Source organism: Muscardinus avellanarius, assembly GCF_963383645.1.
Source record: "Muscardinus avellanarius genome assembly, chromosome: 5".
NCBI lineage: Eukaryota > Metazoa > Chordata > Mammalia > Rodentia > Gliridae > Muscardinus > Muscardinus avellanarius.
In genome coordinates this window covers 142,220,543-142,238,168 of record NC_137790.1, presented here as the reverse complement: position 1 = coordinate 142,238,168, position 17,626 = coordinate 142,220,543, and the positions used below count along the sequence as shown (strand labels likewise).

General features: G+C 52.8%; 1 protein-coding gene across 1 annotated transcript; it reads right to left on the bottom strand.

Moving 5' to 3' along the window:
* Positions 1 to 620: 620 nt before the first annotated feature.
* UQCRC1 (ubiquinol-cytochrome c reductase core protein 1) lies at positions 621 to 13,423 on the bottom strand (the record flags this gene model as incomplete). Its single annotated transcript, XM_080696114.1, has 13 exons — positions 621 to 685; positions 1,121 to 1,196; positions 1,363 to 1,451; positions 1,951 to 2,036; positions 2,123 to 2,283; positions 2,381 to 2,524; positions 2,718 to 2,833; positions 5,203 to 5,282; positions 5,723 to 5,921; positions 6,034 to 6,163; positions 9,310 to 9,396; positions 12,990 to 13,130; positions 13,355 to 13,423. The coding sequence occupies 13 exons, from the start codon at positions 13,421 to 13,423 to the stop codon at positions 621 to 623; spliced, it is 1,443 nt and encodes a 480-aa protein (XP_080552240.1).
* Positions 13,424 to 17,626: the final 4,203 nt, after the last annotated feature.

Sequence of the window (17,626 nt, the reverse complement as noted above, 5' to 3'; positions counted from 1 at the left end):
TCGGGACTTGCCTAGGACGGCTTTGTGGAGGGAGGGGCTCGGGCCCCACTGAGCTCAGGGATATTCTTGGAGCCTGAGTCAGGGCGAATCGGGCAAAGGATCCTCGCCCTTTGCTTGTCCAGGCAGCAATTAGAACCAAGCGGGAACACTGAGCCCCAGGCTCTTCTCTCCCAGTCTGGAGCAAACATGCCAAGCGAGGCCAGTCCTGGGCCCTCCGGGGGCGGTGAGGGGTCCACACTGCGACCGCCCCGGAGCGTGGACGGGACTGTAGTTCCCATGGCTCCCACAACCCACTCCTGGGCCAGGCTGGCTAAGGAGCATCCCTCCATGGCTGAGTGGAACCATCTGGGACCAGCTTCCTGCACTTCAAAGGCTTCTGGCCCCTGCTGCAGTCCCACGCTTGCCCCCTGCTGAGGACACATCAGCCTGCGGGAAGGCACAAGGATCCAGGGACTCCGGAAGTGCCATAGACCCACATCCCGCTGAAGGAAGGACAACACGATTCTCAACAGAGGACTTTATTGGTAGCAATGTGCACGCGTCTGAAGTGCTGGAGTGGTATGTCTGTGGCAGAGACCCTGGGCCCCGGCCCCACCCTCTCGTCTGCACAGGCTTCCTGCCTAGAAACGCAGCCAGAACATGCCACTGCGGATCCGGTTGTAGTCTGGGAGCTGCTCAATTGGGCCTGTGGAGATAGGGTGGGGCATCAGGGTGGGGTGCTTGGCCCATACAGGGACACCTGGCCCTGTGCCACACCCTGCTCAGAGCTGCTGCCCGGAGCAGCACAAGAAGGCTTTGAGTGTAAAGAGGGAAGAAAACATTTCCCGGGGTGCAGAGCCTGTCCCTTCTTGCTCTGGCCCTTGGAGCCCCACCCGACTGATGCGCAGGGCCCGTTACCTGCGGGTGGGGGATCGATGGAGGCACCTTGGCAGGAGTCAGGGAGCTGCTGGGACAGGTTTTCTGAGCAAGAAATCCCAGGCAGCCAGGCTACTGGAGAGAGCCCTCGGGCCTCAACTCGCTTTACTCGGGAGAGGTGGGGAGAGAAGCCAAAGCAGAAGGGGAGGCCAAGACGCTGCCAGAGCAAAGGACAAAGTGCAGGCAGGGCTTCGAGGCCACTCACCGAAGGCAGCCACCGCAGGACACTGGTCATAGAAGTACTTGGAGCAGACCTCACGCACCACCTGGGCATCCACCTCCTGCAGACAGGGGCAAGGCACACTGGCCAGTCAGCCTCCTCCGCTGGGCTGAGTCTCCCAGCAGCACCACCACGGCCACCACGCCTCCGCCCTGCCTCTGCCTGCACCACCCGTAGCAGCTCTAGAACAGGGATCCCACCCGGCCCGGGTCTGCGAGGCCCATTACCGCAATCCGGCTCTCCCACTCAGCCAGGGGGATACGGCGGCCATAGGTCAGCAGGCTGCGTCCAATGTCCTCACACACAGGAGTGGTGCCTTTGAGGGTAGGGAAGGGTTAGAGGCCTGCCCAGTCTGAGACACACATGACCTCCGGGACCTCGCTCTGACCCCAGGTCACAGCCGTCGCCTCTCTTGCAACCTGTTCTACAGACATGGGCTGCGGACCTAGACCACCCGGGAGGTACTGGGGTCCAACCTCTGCAGGCAGGGTGGCGGGGCATGGGTGGCCTTCTAGGCCTTCATTTTTTTGCAGGTCTGGGGATGAAACCTAGGGCATTCAACCTGAGCTATACCCCCTGCCCTTCTTTTTATTCTTTATTTTGAAACAGGATCTAAGTTGCGGAGGGCCTTGCTAAGTAGCTGAGGCTGGCCATGAACCACAATCATCGGTCTCAGCCTCCTGAATGCTGGGATTACAAGCGTGTGCCACCACACAGAGCTTCAACGCCTTCCTTTCTAACCCTGGTTAAGAACAGCAGCCACGCGGGGACTGCCCTGCAGGGACACACCACCTACCCCCTCCGGCAGGACTCACCGTCCAGGTGAGACACCAGGGCGTTCCTGAGGATGTTTTTGCCCCGTGTCACATCGCTCTCTGTGGCACTGGTGCACAGGCGCATCCTAGGGCGGGCAGAGGGCCAGTGGTGGGCATTCTGAGACTGTGCGCCTCCTAGCCTTCCACTGTTCTCCCACCCACCCAGCCGTACCACTGGCCCTGCAGGAAGAACATCATGTCGTCGATGCTCATGCCATCACAGACAAAGTGTGCACCCAGCAGCCCGTTCTCGGCATAGCAGATGTTGAAGGTCTGGAAGCTCTGGCAAAGCTTGTTGGCCACGGCGACCGAAGCCAGAGGGCTGGACAGGTGCTGCGGGGCCAGGGCTGTCAGCAAGCCCTCTGGCCTGCAGCCACAGCCCAGCAGCCTCACCCTGGAGGCTGGCTCCCACGCCACCCCTGGCACTCACCACGCCACCACCATACGTATGGTCATAGTGGCCAATGATGGCATTGGCCACCTGAAGGGCCACATTGTCTGGGTGGGCCCAGCCAGGTCCCTCAACGGCAATGGCCACGTGGGCCAGAGGCAGGGCATCATCACGGTGGCGGATCTGAAAGGTACATGTCACAGCTGAAGGACGGCCAGACGGTCTGGGCAGGGAGGAAGGGTGGCCGGTGTGGGTGAACACACATGCTCAAAGTAGCAACCACAGCACCCCACCCGACTCCTGAGGCTTCTGGGAGCCACAAGATTAACCATGCAAATCGGGTCCTCCCGAGGCCCCTGCCCACCAGGAGTCACACCTCGCTCCCCGTGAAGCGGCATGGACTCAGGGTGGGCACCGCATCCTCGGGGTACGCCGCAGAGACGCTGCTCAAGTGCTTCTGGGCCAGGTCCAGCAGCTGCTGGTGCTCCACCCCTGAGGAGACAGTGTGTGACTGGCCAGCCAGGCCGAGGCCCAGGGCAGGGGAGCCAGAAAGGGCCCATCTCAGCAAGGGACGCCAGGAAGAAGGCGTGCATTACACAGGATGAGGGAGAGGGCTGTCCACCGAGAGACACCAGCTCATGGCAGGCAGACCACAGAGCCAGAAGTTCCATGGCATAAAAGAGAGAAAAAGAAGTTTAAGCCAGGCGTGGTGGTGCACACTTGTAGGCCCAGCATTTGAGAGGCTGAGACAGGAGCCTCAGCTACTTAGGGAGACCCTTTGCAACTCAGTGAGACCCTGTTTCAAAATAAAGAATAAAAAATAGGGCTGGGGGTGTAGCTCAGAGTAGAATGCCCCAGGGTCCCACCCCCAACACCACAAAAATAAATAAATTAATTAATTAAATAAATAAAGGTGGGCTGCCCAAGAAGTAGCACCTCACCTGCATCAAAGACAAGACTGCTGCTCCCTGGACACAAGCCCCGGAGCTGCTTGTCCCTCAAGCCCTGCTACAAACAGATCTGGGCACTGGCCTGCAAGGGTGGCACGCAGGAGAGCACAGCCTGGGAACACCACAAACTCATGGCCAGGACCCCTCCCAGACCCGCCGCCTCTGCTCCAGGAGGGCCTCGCCATCCCGGAGCTTTTTTTTTGGTGGTACTAGGAGTAGAACAAGGAGCTTTTCTATCTCCAGGATACTCCCAGACCTATTTTATACTTTATTTGGAAACAGGGTCTCACTAAGTTGCTGAGAGCCTCACTAAGTAACTGAGGCTGGCTTTGAACCTGTGCGATCCTCCTGTCTCAGATTATCAAGTGCTGGGATTACAAGCGTGCGCCTCCATGCCCAGCTTGTCCCAGCGCTTTAATAGCAAGTGCTATGGCACAGACAGCCTGCTCCAGCCTGCTAGGGTGCGTTGAGACTCTAGGTGTCCAGGTTCCCTGGCTCCAAAGCTCCCAGCTGCGCTCTTCCCTGACCCCTCGGGTCGCCCTCTAGAGAACCCCATCTGCCTGCCCTCCAGTCCTGGCCTCTCACTTCACCCCAGGGCCCCGCCTGGGGGCTCGGCTGCAACCCCACCCAGCAGCACCACAAGTTTTTTCTATTCTCTGGTTCTGGTGATTGAACCCAAGGGCATTAGTGAGACCCTGTTTCAAAATAATGAATAAAAAATAGGACTGGGGTGTAGCTTGCAGATTCACCCCTGGATTCAATCCCCAGTACTGCATTAAAAAAAAAAAATAACAAAAAACCAGTATCGCTGGATTCATTAGAGTCTCACTACTTGCTGAGGCTGTCTTCAAACCTGCAATCTTCCTGTCTCAACCTCCCAGGTACTGGGATTACTGTATTTGCCCCCCCCCCCTTTTTTTGCGGTACTGGGGATGGAACCCAGGGGCATACACCCCCAGCCCTATTTTTTTATTGTTTATTTTGAAAGAGGGTCTGAGTTGCAAATCGCCTAAGTAGCTCAGGCTGTCCGTACACCGCGATCCTCCTGTCTCATCCTCCCGGCCCTCTATTTTATTCTTTATTTTTTGAAATGGGGTCTCACTGAGTTGCAAAGGGCCTCACTAAGTACCTGAGGCTGTCTTTGAACCACAATCCTCCAGTCTCAGCCTCCCAAATGCTGGGATTACAAGCCTGCACCACCATGCTCAGCTATTATTCTATTTTTGAAACAGGGTCTGGCTAAATCGCTAAGGCTGGCCTCCAACCTATGATCTTCCAATCTTAGCCTCCCAGGTACTGGGATTACAGCGTTCGTCACTATGCCTGGCAGAGCCAGCTTTGAAACATATCAGACAGAGCTGGAATGTAGCTCAGTAGCAAAGCGCCTGCTCTGCTGGTGCAGCACTCTGGGTTCAATCCCCGGTTCCAAAAAGACAAAAAAAAAAAAAAAAAAAAAAAAAAGACCCCCTGAAATATTTCGAGCCGGGCGTGGTGGTGCATGCTTTTAATCCCTTCAGGCCTCTGTTCAAGACCTGTGCCTCAACTACCCCACCTCAACTCCGAGCCCTCATTAAAACCTCCTGCCATTCTGTGCCTTCCCGTCAGGTTGCTCTCCAGCCCAACAGCATACACCATACACAGCCAACGTGCGCTTGCCCAACAGCACGAGGAACCAGCCAGGGCGCAGGTCTCCTGCCAGCCCTCAAGCCGGGCATCCCAGGGCCAGCGGGTGCTGAGAGGCCGAGCCCTGGCAGCGCGCGCTAGATGGGAGCAGCAGGCAGAATCACACCCGCCTCAAGAGCAGAGGCCACGACCCACAGGACAGGACAGGACAAGAGCCTGCCGTGGTCAGAACCAGGACACCTGGCTCCACAGCCGAGGCTGGGACCCACTGGCCAGAACATCACTCACCTCCAGCGGCTGCCAGCACCATGCGCGGGGCCTTGTAATGCCTGCTCAGGTACTCAGTCAAGTCGGCTCGGGTCAGCTTCCTGCAGACAGGCACAAAAGGCAACTCATCAGCCAGGCCACCAAGCTGGGCCGCGGGCCAAGGGGAGGCCTCTAGGAAGGGCGGGTCTCAGCACAGGCCTCACCCCTCCCCATCTCGCCACCCACCTCCAGGCCCAGGGCAGCCACAAGCTGGCTTGCCTCACATTTGCCCGCAGGGCAGGCGCAAGCCAGCGTGCCTTCTCTCACAGCCCAGCCCACCAGGGGCCAGGAAGCCACATGGAAGGGATCCTGGGGCGCCCTCCCTCAGATAATCAGGATATCCCCCAACAAGGCCCAAGGCCCAGGTTAGGAGCACACAGAAGCTGTCTCCAGCTGTGTGAATTAGGTAACCAAACAGTGCGGGCAGGCAGGCGGCAGCGAGGATGGTGGCCTGGAAGGGTCCAGCTGGGATGCACACCCCACAAGCTCGGCCAGTGCTCACCTGACGTTCTCACTGGGCCCCTCCACAGGCTGGGCGAGCGGCGTGCCCTGGAAGGCGGTGGCGTGCAGGTAGTCAAAGACCACATCCTGCATGGATGCGTCGTTCTCCTGCATCTCCCGCAGGATCACGTCCCGCTCCTTCTCTATCTGCGAGTCCTCTAGGCTGCAGTTCTGCACGATGTCAGCCAGGAGCTCCACAGCTGGACACAAAGATGAGCTCAGGAGTCAAGTGGGCACAGAGCCCGAGAGACTGGCCACAACCACGGAGCCGCCTCTGTGCCAGTCCCTCACCCACCCCTCCGCCAGGGTCACCTTTCGGCAGGTCCTTGGACAGTGCCTTGATGTAGTAGGCTGTGTGCTCCCGAGTGCTGTAGGCATTAAGATGGGCCCCCATGCTCTCTACCTCTTTCTCCAGGGCACTGCCAGGCCGATTCTTTGTTCCCTGGAACCACAAATTAAGAGAACCGATCAGGAGCCACACGGGAGACCAGGAACTTTGTCCTCACAGGCTAAAGTCCCAGCAGAACCACTGGTCCACAGGTGTCTCCCTCAGCAAAGACTATGGAGATGAGGCCGGGCATGGTGATGCACCCAGCATTTGGGAGGCAGAGGCCAGAGGATATTGGTTTTTGGACAGCCTCAGCTACTTAGCGAGGCCCTTCTCAACTCAGTGAGACCCTTTGCAACTCAGTGAGACCGTTTCAAAAAAATAAGAATAGCCAGGCGTGGTGGCGCACGCTTGTAATCCCCGCACTTGGGAGGCAGAGACAGGAGGATCACGCGTGTTCGAAGCCAGCCGTGCTGGCTTAAGAGACTCTGTTTCCAAATAAAAAAGTATAAAAATAGATCTGGTAGTGTAGCCCAGAAGAAGAAGAGTTTCCAGGAACCCCAGTACCACCAAAAAAAAAAAAAGCCAGGCATGGTGGCACACGCTTGTAATCCGGAGACAGGAGAATCTCGCGGGTTCAAAGCCAGCCTCACTGGCTTAAGAGACCCTGTTTCCAAATAAAAATATAAAACATAGGTCTAGGAGTGTAGCCGGTGATAGAAGGGTTCCATCCCCAGTACCACCCAAAAATAAATAAATAAATAAATAAAAGCCGGGTGTGGTGGTACACACTTGTAATCCCAGCATTTGGGAGGCTGAGATAGGAGGATCATGGTTCGCGGACAGCCTCAGGTACTTAGCAAGGCCCTTTGCAACTTAGTGAGACCCTGTTTCAAAAGAATAAAAAACAGGGCAGGGAGTGTAGCTCGTAGATCAAATGCCCTTGGGTTCCATGGCCAGTACCTCCAAAAAAATAAAAAAGTAAAAATAACTGGGCGTGGTGTCACACGCTTGTAATCACTGCACTTGGGAGGCTAAGACAGGAGGATCACACAGATTTGAAGCCAGCCTCAGCTACTTACTGAGGCTCTCAGCAACTTAGTGAGACCCTGTTTCCAAATAAAGTATAAAAATAGGTCTGGGAGTATAGCCCGGAGGTAGAAAGCCTCTGGGTTCCACCCCCAGTACCACAAATTAATTAATTAATTAATTAAAAATAAATAAGCCGGGCGTGGTGGTGCACGCTTGTAATCCCTGCACTTGGGAGGCGGAGACAGGAGGATCATGCTGGTTCGAAGCCAGCCTCACTGGCTTAAGAGACCCTGTTTCCAAATAAAAATATAAAATAGGTCTGGGAGTGTAGCCTGGAAGTAGAAGGGTTTCCAGGAACCCCAGTACCACCAAAAAAAAAAAAAAAAAAAAATTAATTTTAAAAAAATTAAAAAAAAATAAATAAAAATACTAAAAAGAAATAGGGCTGGGGGAGTAGCTCAGAGGTACAATGCCCCCCCATTCCATCCCCAGTACCGCAAAAAAAAAAAAAAGAGAGACTATGGAATGCAGGCCCCTGAGTCTCTGATCACCAAGCAATGAGCCAACAGAGGCACAGCACCATGGACCAATAGAACAGAGACAGCCTGGCTCAGTGGCACACACACCTATAACCTAGTGCTTGGGAGACTGAGGCAGGAAGACTGCCGGTTTGAGGCTAGCCTCAGCAACTTGGTGAGATTGTTTCAATAGCCAGGCATGGTGGCCTCACACTTGTAATCCCAGTACTTGGGAGGATAGCAGGTATACAGCCAGCCCCAGCTACTTAGTGAGGCCCTCTGCAACCTAGTGAGAGGACCTTGTTTCAAAATAAAGAATAAAATAGGGCTGGGGTGTAGCTCGGAGGTAGAATGCCCCTGAGTTCAATCACCAGTACCACCACCAAAAAAAAAGGGGGGGGGGGAGAGACTTGTTTCAAAATAAAAACTGAAAAAACAAAAAAGGCTGGGTGTGTAGGCTGGAGGTAGAATGCCCCTGGGTTCAATCCCCAATACCAGAATTGGGCACAGTGGTGCATGCCTTTAATCCTAGTACCTGGGAGGCTGAGACAGGAGGATGGCGAATTCTAGGCCAGCCTCAGCAACTTAGTGAGATCCTAAGCCGACTAGTTTAAAAATAAAAAACAGAGCCGGGCGCGGCGGCGCACGCTTGTCATCCCAGCACTCGGGAGGCTGAGACTGGAGGATCGTGGCTGGCGGCCAGCCTCAGCTACTGAGTGAGGCCCTTCGCAACTCAGTGAAACCCTGTTTCAAAATGAAGAATAAAAAACAGGGCAGGGGGTGTAGCTCGGAGGTCAAATGCCCCTGGGATCCATCCCCAGACCCGCAAAAAAAAAAAAAAAAAAAAAAAATAGGGCTGGGGGTGTAGCTCAGAGTTAGAATGCCCCTGGATTCAATCCCCAGTGCCAAAAGAGGGAAAAAAAGAATGGAGAAGCCTGGGTCAGGTTGGAAGGGCCTCGGAGAGCAAACGGCACATGATATCCAGGGCTCCGGGACAGCCTGACCCACTGGCACGTCTCGCCCTCTCACTAACAACCATGGTCAGGTAAGCCTACACTGTGTTCCAGTGATGGGGCCTACCTCTCTACCCACGCCAATAATGACCGTGGGCTCGAAGCCACTGCATAGGACCCGAGCCTGTGTGTGCATTGTGCGTGAACATGTGCATGAGCATGCGTGTGTGCATGGTGCTTGCTGGGGTGGTGGGGCTGTCTCCTGGCGCCATCTCATGGCACACACACACCTTCCCAGGCATCTATCACAACACAGCTGGCAGGCTGCCTGTTCTGACTCCCCACCCCACCCATATTCTCCCCCTCTCCATTTTTTTCATTCACTTTTTAAAAAATGGGCTTCTACAATCAGGGAAATGCAGGTATTTTACCAGAGCAGGATGAGTTACAAGCAAGCATGTATGCCCACGCCTCTAAGTTTGTTAAAATGCACATATGTGTAAGTGGCACAATTCCATGTGTAGACAAACACAACCCAGGCCAGGTGAAAAGTGGGGCTTCCAGAGCTCCTAGGGTTTCCTCAGCTAAGGCATCAATACAACACTCACTCAGAACAGGCCAAGCCCACGTGCTCCTTCCAGAAAAGCCAGAGATCACTCTCCACAGAGACTCCTAATCAAGACGTTAATGTTTCTGACACCGATCCTTAAAACAGGCAGCCATCAGCCCAGGGGAGACACAACTTCACGAACCTCACCTTGAAAGCCAGATGCTCCAAAAAGTAGCCTGCTCCGTTGTTCTTCTGAGTCTCATAACGGCTGCCAGTGTCGATCCACACGCCCACCTGGATAAGAAGCCGCCAATAAAGGAGACAGAAGGATGGCCCTGAGTAAGTCAGCACAAGCTGTGCCAGTGGGCTCCCTGAGTTTGTAGCACAGCAGAGCCACAGCACAGGGCAACCAATGACTGCCCTGCCTCCCCCAAGGGCTCATCCCCACACTCATTACTGAGCTATACCCCGGGGCCCCCACCCTTTATTTGGATGGTCCTAAGAACCGAACCCAGGGGCATTCTACACCAAGCCACACCCCAGCACTATTTTATTTCTTATTTTGAAACAAGGTCTTACTAAGTTGCTGAGGCTAGCCTTGAACCTGTGATCCTCCTGTCTCAGTCTCCCAAATACTAGGATCACAGATGTTCACAACCATATCTAGCTGATGAACATGTGTTTCATTAAACCCAGGACCCTGTATGTGTCAGCTAAGCACTCTGCCACTGAGCTAGGTCTCCAACCCTCTTTAGTGTGTGTGTGTGTGTGTGTGTGTGTGTGTGTGTGTGTGTGTGTATTAATGGGAATTAAAACCCAGAGGCATTCCACCTCTGAGCTATACTTCATCCTTTTCATTTTCTGTTTTGAAACAAGGTCTCACTAAGTTGTTGAAAGTCTCACTATGTTGCTGAAGCTGGCCTTGAACCTAAGATCCTCCTGTCTCAGCCTCCCAAGTACTGGGATTACAGGTATGCACCACCACCCCAAACTGATAAACACATATCTCCAATCTAACATCTTAAAAAGTAAGAATTTAGCTGCGCGTGGTGGCACACGCTTGTAATCTCAGCATCTGGGAGGCTGAGACAGTAGGATCATGGTTCACAATCAGTCTCAGCTACTTAGTGAGGCCCTTTGCAACTCAGTGAGACCCTGTTTCAAAATAAAAAATAAAAATAGGGCTGGGGGTGTAGCTCTGAAGTAGAATGCCCCTGGGTTCCATCCCCATAAAGGGGGGGCGGGGCCAAGAACTTAAAGCTGGGTGTAGTGGTGCACACTTGTAATCCCAATACTTGGGAGGCTAAGACCACATGTTTGTGGTCAGCTTCAGCTACTTAGTGAGACCTCTGCAACTTAGTGAGACCTTGTTTCAAAGTAAAAGAATAAGAGCCAATGTGGTGGCACATGCTTGTAATCCCAGAATTTGGGAGACTGAGACAGGAGGATTGGGGTTCAGTGACAGACTCAGCTGCTTAGTGAGGCCCTCTGCAACTTAGTGAGACCCTGTTTCAGACTAAAGAATAAAATATAGGGCTGGGATGTAGCTCAGAGGTAGAATGCCCCTAGGTTCCATCCCCAGTAGTGCAAATTAGTTAATTAATTAATTAATTAATTAAAAAAATAAATTAAGCCGGGCGTGGAGGCCCACGCTTGGGAGGCTGAGACAGGAGGATCGCACAAGTTCGAAGCCAGCCTCAGCTACTTAGTGAGGCTCTCAGCAACTTAGTGAGACTGTTTCCAAATAAAATATAAAAAAGGTCTGGGAGTATATCCCGGAGGTAGAAAGCCTCTGGGTTCCACCCCCAGTACCACACACACAAAAAAGAAATAAATAATAAAACTAAAAAATAAATTAAAAAATAAAAGCAGGAGTCAGGCATGGTGGCGCACCCTTGTAATCCCCGCGCTTGAGAGGCCAGCACAATCAATAAATGTCAATCGTGGTGGTGCACAACTGTAATCCCAGGGCATGGGAGGCTGAGACAGGAAGATTGCAGATTCAAGGACAGCCTCAACAAGTAGTGATCCTGATCCCTCAACAAGTAGTGATAATTATCAACCTAGTGAGATCCTATTTCAAAATAAAAATAAGCCGGGCATGGTAGTACACACTTAGAATCCCAGCATTTGGAAGACTGAAACAGGAGGATCACAGTTTGAGAACAGCCTCAGCTACTTAGTGAGGCCCTTTGCAACTCAGTGAGACCCTATTTCAAAATTAAGAATAGCTGGGCATGGTGATGCAACTCTTGTAATGCCAGTGCTTGGGAGGCCGAGACAGGAGGATCCTATAGGTTTGAAGCCAGCCTCAGCCACTTAGTTTGACCTTTGCAATTCAGTGAGACCCTGTATCAAAATAGAGAATAAAAAATAGGGCTGGGGTATAGCTTAGAGGTAGAATGCCCCTGGGTTCAACCCCGAGTACTAAAAAAAGAAAAAAAAAAGTGCACTACTAGTCTAGCAAGGATACTATGGCCTTGGCTGTGAACACCTTAGATCTATTTCTTTTTCTTTGTGGGGATTGAACCTAGGGGTATCCTCAATATATGTGTTGTGTGTGTGTGTGTGTGTGTATTTATTTATTTATTTATTTTGGTGGTATTGGGGTTCTTGGAAGCCCTTCTACCTCTGGGCTACACTCTCAGACCTATTTTATACTTTTTTTGGAAACAGGGTCTCTTAAGCCAGCACGGCTAGCTTCGAACCTGCGCGATCCTCCCGTCTCTGCCTCCCAGGTGCCCAAGTACAGGGATTACAAGCGTGCGCCACCACACCCAGCTGGGGTATCCTATATTTGAGCTACACCCCCATCCCGATTTTAACCTTTTTTTTTTTTTTTTTTTTGGCGGGTCTGGGGATGGAACCCAGGGGCATTCGACCTCTGAGCTACACCCCCTGCCCTATTTTTATTCTTGATTTTGAAACAGGGTCTCACTGAGTTGTAGAGGGCCTCACTAAATAGCTGAGGCTGTCCGCAAACCACTATCCTCCAGTCTCAGCCTCCCAAATGCTGGGATTACAAGCGTGCGCCACCATGCCCGACTTAATCTTTTTTTTTTTTTGGTGGTACTAGGGGTGGAACCCAGAGGCTTTCTACCTCTGGGCTATACTCCCAGACTTTTTTTTATATTTTATTTGGAAACAGAGTCTCACTAAGTTGCTGAGAGCCTCACTAAGAAGCTGAGGCTGGCTTTGAACCTGTGTGATCCTCCTGTCTCGGCCTCCCAAGCACGGGGATTACAAGCCTGAGCCACCACGCCCGGCTTTTTTTTTTTTTCTTTTTTTAGGTACAGGGGATGGAACCCAGGGGCATTCTACCTCTAAGCTACACCCCTAGTCCTATTTTTTATTCTTTATTTTGAAACAGGGTATGAGTTGCAAAGGGCCTAAGTAGCTGAGACTGTCCACCAACGGAGATCCTCCAGTCTCAGCCTCCCAAATGCTGGGATTAAAAGCCTGTGCCACCATGATGCCCGGCTAATTTTTTTTTTTTTTGGGGGGAAGAGTCTCACAAAGTTTTATGCAAGCCTCGCTAAGTTCTTGAGGCTGGCTATGAACCTGGGGCTCTCCTGTCTCAGCCTCCCAAGCACTGGGGTTACAGCCGTGCGACACCACGCCCGCTCAGATACATTTCTTGAAGAGTATTACTGGTCTAGCCTGGAGGCTGTGACCTTGGCTGGAAGCTTCAGAGCTGGACCCCGTAAGTAACCTCAAACCTCTGCATCCCATTTTTCGGCTGTAAGACACAGGTCGCTGCTCGCACATGGGCTGCTAAACAGAGCTGGGAAAGTACTCGGCCACGGCTCGGCGGCCTCCTAAGCTCAGGGAATGCTGGCTCCAGCGAGGCCGGCCCGCCGAGGCGAGCCAACCGCGCCGACACTCACCGTGCAGCTGGGCTGCGAGGACCGCTCCGAGGCCACCTTCAGCCCGTTGTCCAGCACGCTGACCTGCGTCTCGGGCACGCTCTGCAGCGCCTGCGCGAAGGTCGCGGTGCCCCGGCCGGCGGGCGCCCTCAGCAGGGCGGGCTGCGAAGGGGGCGGCGAGTAAGCGCGGCGGCGGGGTGACGGGGTGACGGGGTGCCCCGGACCCCGGCCCCCGCGGCAGGGAGGCGCCCGCGCCCACCCTGGCCGTGACCTTCCCACGGCCCTGACCCCGTGACCTCCCGCCTCGGCCCGCCTCTGTCGCAGGCTGCTCCTCCTCGCCCCCAGGGCCCTGAGCCCGCGACCCCGCGTGCCCGCCGCCTCCTCACCGATCGACCGCCGCGCAGCAGGACCTGGGACCTGGCGCGGGCCGCCCGGCACACCGCGGAGGCCGCCATCTTGGATCTCCCTGCAGCGCGAAGCCGCGCCGCGCATGCGCACCGGGACGCCGAGGCGAGCAGCGCCGGCGCAGTAGGGCCGGCTCGCGCGCCACCGCCCCCTAGCGGGCGAGGCGGCTACTGACCGAGGCTGCCGCCCGCCTCGCTCTCTTCTCACCAGCTGCGGGCGCTAGGGTGCGCTGCGCGCCAGGAGCAGAGGCCTGGCTTTTCAGGGACGCAGCCCCTAGGCCTGAGAGCCTGGCCCAGGGACTAAAGCACAAAGGTGACATGCTGGGACTATGGAGGTGGCGGCTGAAAGGCCCAGCCCTCTTTTTAAAAGAATGAAGTAGAGCTGGGAGTGCTATTGCACGCTTGTAATCCCAATACATGGGAGGCTGAGACCGGAGATCGCGGTTCGCGGACAGCCTCAGCTACTTAGTGAGGCTCTTTGCAACTCAGTGAGACCCTCTTTCAAAATAAAGAATAAAAAAATAGGGCTGGGAGTGTAGCTCAGAGGTAGAAGGCCCCTGAGTCCCATCCCCAGTACTGCAAAAATAAATAAATCAATAGCAGAGCTGGGAGTGTAGCTCATTGGTAGAATGCCTCTGAATTCAACACTCAGTACCAAAAAGGAAAAGGAAATACTGCTGAAGGTGTAGCTCAGAGGTAGAATGCCCCTGGGTTCATCACCAGTATCACAAAATAAATAAACAAATATTCAGCCACCCCAGTTGCTAACCTCTGAGCAACACTCGCCCCCATTAGCTGTGCCTGGCCGCCTCCTGCCTTCCAGCGTCTTTTGTCTGGGGCTCAGAGCTCTCGGGGTTCTCGTCCCAGCCTCTGTAGTAAGGACAGGGCTCCATCCCACCTCCTTTTTTCCTGTCACTGCCTGCCTCTCCCCCACGGACGACAGACATCTCCAACTGAACACCACAAAGGCTGAGCTCTGCGCTAGGCCTCCCAGCCTGATCTTCCCTACACTGTGTCCATTTTAGCTAAACATGGAGTCGTCACCTTGATGCCTTACGCCCAAAATCCACACCTAGACCTTCAGTGAATACTGTTTCAAATAATTTGTGTGGGGGGTGGTACTGGGGATGGAACCCAGGGGCTTTCTAACTCCGGGATACACTCCCAGACCTATTTTATATTTTATTTCAAAACAGCATCTTACTAAGTTGCTGAGAGCCTCACTAAGTAGCTGAGGCTGGCTGCAAACCTGAGCGATCCTCCTGTCTCAGCCTCCCAAATGCCTGGATTACAAGTGTGCGCCACCGCACCCAGCTAAAATTTAGTATTGAAATCATTATTAAGTGCAAAGTTCAGTGGCATTAAGCACTTCTATAATGTTGTGAAATTCTCATCACTATTTCTGGAAAATGTTCTTCACCCCAAACAGAAACTCTGTACCATTAAGCAATCAGTCATCTTCCTTCTCAGCCCTGCTAACATCTTTGCTGCATGCGCCACACCTGCCGGCTCTCTTCACTGCTTTCTACCCCCTCCCCCTGCCCGCCCTTTGGCATTCTGCCTCCGAGCTACACCCCAGGAAATGGCAGGAAAATAGAGAAAAGCCCCTAAGCATCCCCCTTCCCTGGCCCCATAAATTCACCCACTCGGTCCAGTGTCAAGCTCACCAACCGGAGAAATACACGAGTGTTTTGCTCTCCCTCCCTCCTAACGCCCAATAAGATGGCCCAAATCTGCAAGGGAGTGAGATCCTGGCTCTGCTCAGCAACTTAGTGAGACCCTGTTTCAAAATAAAAATAAAATAGAGCTGAGATTGCAGCTTAGAGATAGAACACCCCTGGGCTCAATCCCCAGACACACACACACACACACACACACACACACACACACACACACTCCCTCGCTCGCGCTCTCGCTCTCTCTCTCTCTCTCTCTCTCTCTCTCTCTCTCTCTTCTCCCTCTATGGTGTGCCTGAGGTTTCTGAAATGAATGGAAGGCTCATGGGTCGCAGTCCTCCTTCCTTGGGTGTATTGATCCACACCAGGTGACAGAGTGAGAATCCCCAGAAATACCAATTCCCTGGCAGCTGAGTCTTAAATTTTCTCTATCACTAAAAGCCATCCTGGAGGACACACATGGCTTAGCCAAGGGTAAAAGGAGCACACAGCATATTTTCCTTTGTGGTCGGCTGATATCTTTGAACTGGCCATGCGGCTTGGGGCTGTGGCTTTGAGGCCGTGGGCAGTGCGGGTTTGGCCATCCCTGAGACTCCTCCAGCGTTCTCCTGGACTGCAGAATGGCTTCTTTCCATCTCAAATATCTTTTTCTTCCCCTTCTTTATTCTCCTCCTAGAATTCCCACAGTGCACACATCTTGCTTGAAGGTGTCCACAGCTCCTTCAAGATCTGTTCAGCTTCCCACATTCTTTTTCTTATTTTTTTAAATTTAAAATTATTATTATAGCCGGGCGTGGTGGCGCACGCTTGTAATCCCCACGCTTGGGAGGCGGAGACAGGAGGATCGCGCAGGGTCGGAGCCAGCCGCACACACTGGCTTAGGAGACCCTGTTTCCAAAATGAAAATGTAAAAATAGGTCTGGGAGTGTAGCCCGGAGGTAGAAGGGCTTCCAGGAACCCCAGTACCACCAAAAAAAAAAAAATTATTATTATTAGTGTGTGTGTGGTACTGGGGTGGAACCCAGGGGCTTTTCTACCTCCGGGCTATACTCCCAGACCTATTTTATATTTTATTTGGAAACAGGGTCTCACTAAGCTGCTGAGAGCCTCACTAAGTAGCTGAGGCTGGCTTCGAACCTGCGAGATCCTCCTGTCTCAGCCTCCCAAGCGCAGGGATTACAACTGTGCCCCACCACGCCCGGCTTTTTTCTTATTGATACTCAGATTGGATAATTATAGTTGTCTTTTCTTAAAGTTCACCAATTCTTCCTTCTGCCCATTCCAATCTGCTATGGAACCTTCTAGTAAATTTTTCATTTCAATTAGTATACACCTCAGCTCCAGCATCTGTTTGGTTTCTTTTTTCTTTTCTTTTCTTTCTTTTTTTTCCAGTAGTGGGGATGGAACTCAGGGGCATTCTACCTCCGAGCTACACCCCAAGCTCTATTTTTTTTAATCTTTATTTTGAAACAGGGTCTCACTGAGTTGCAAAGGGCCTCACTAAGTAGCAGTTGAGGCTGTCTGCAAACCGCGATCCTCCTGTCTCAGCCTCCCAAATGCTGGAGTTAACAGCCTGCGCCACCACGCCCGCTGCTTGGTTCTTTTTAAAACTTCTGCAGGCGTGGTGGCGCATGCTTGTAATCCCCGTGCTTGGGAGGCGGAGACAGGAGGATCACACAGGTTCGAAGTCAGCCGCGCTGGCTTAAGAGACCCTGTTTCCAAATAAAAAGTATAAAATAGGTCTGGGAGTGTAGCCCCGAGGTAGAAGGGCTTCCAGGAACCCCAGTACCACCAATAAAATAAAATAAAATAAAATTTCTATCTCCTAGCTAGGTGCAGTGCCGCATGACTCTAATACTGACACAGGAGGATCACAGGTTTGACCAGCCTCAGCAACACAGGGCTGGGAGTGTAGCTAAGAGGTAGAAGGCCCTGGGTTCAATTTCCAATAACACACACACACACACACACACACACACACACACACACACACACACACACACGCCAGGCATGGTGGTGAACACTTGCAATTTCAGTACTTGGGAGGATGAGATAGGAATATCTCAGGTTTGAGGACAGCCTCTGCAACTCAATGAGGCTGTCAGCAACTTAGCAAGACCCTGATTCCAAACAAAAACATAAAATAGGTCTTGGGGTATAGCCCAGAAGTAGAAGGCCCCCTGGGTGCCATTCCCAGTACCACAAAGATAAAAATAAAATAAAATAAAATAAAATATAAAATAAAATAAAATAGAGCTGGAAGAATGCCCCTGGGTTCAGTAATACAAAGGAAGATAGAAAAAAAAGAAGGAAAGAAAAAGGAAGAAAGAAAGCAAGAAAAGAAAACAAAGAAAAAAGAAAGAAAGGAAAGCAGGGCATGGTGGTGCACACTTGTAACCGCAGCGTTGGGAGGCTGAGACGGGAGGATTATGGGTTTGCGGACAGCCTCAGCTACTTAGTGAGGCTCTCACCAACTTAGTGAGACCCTGTTTCCAAAGAAAATATAAAATAGGTCTGGGAGTGTAGCCCAGAGGTAGAAAGCCCCTGGGTTCCACCCCTAGTACCACCACAAAAAAAA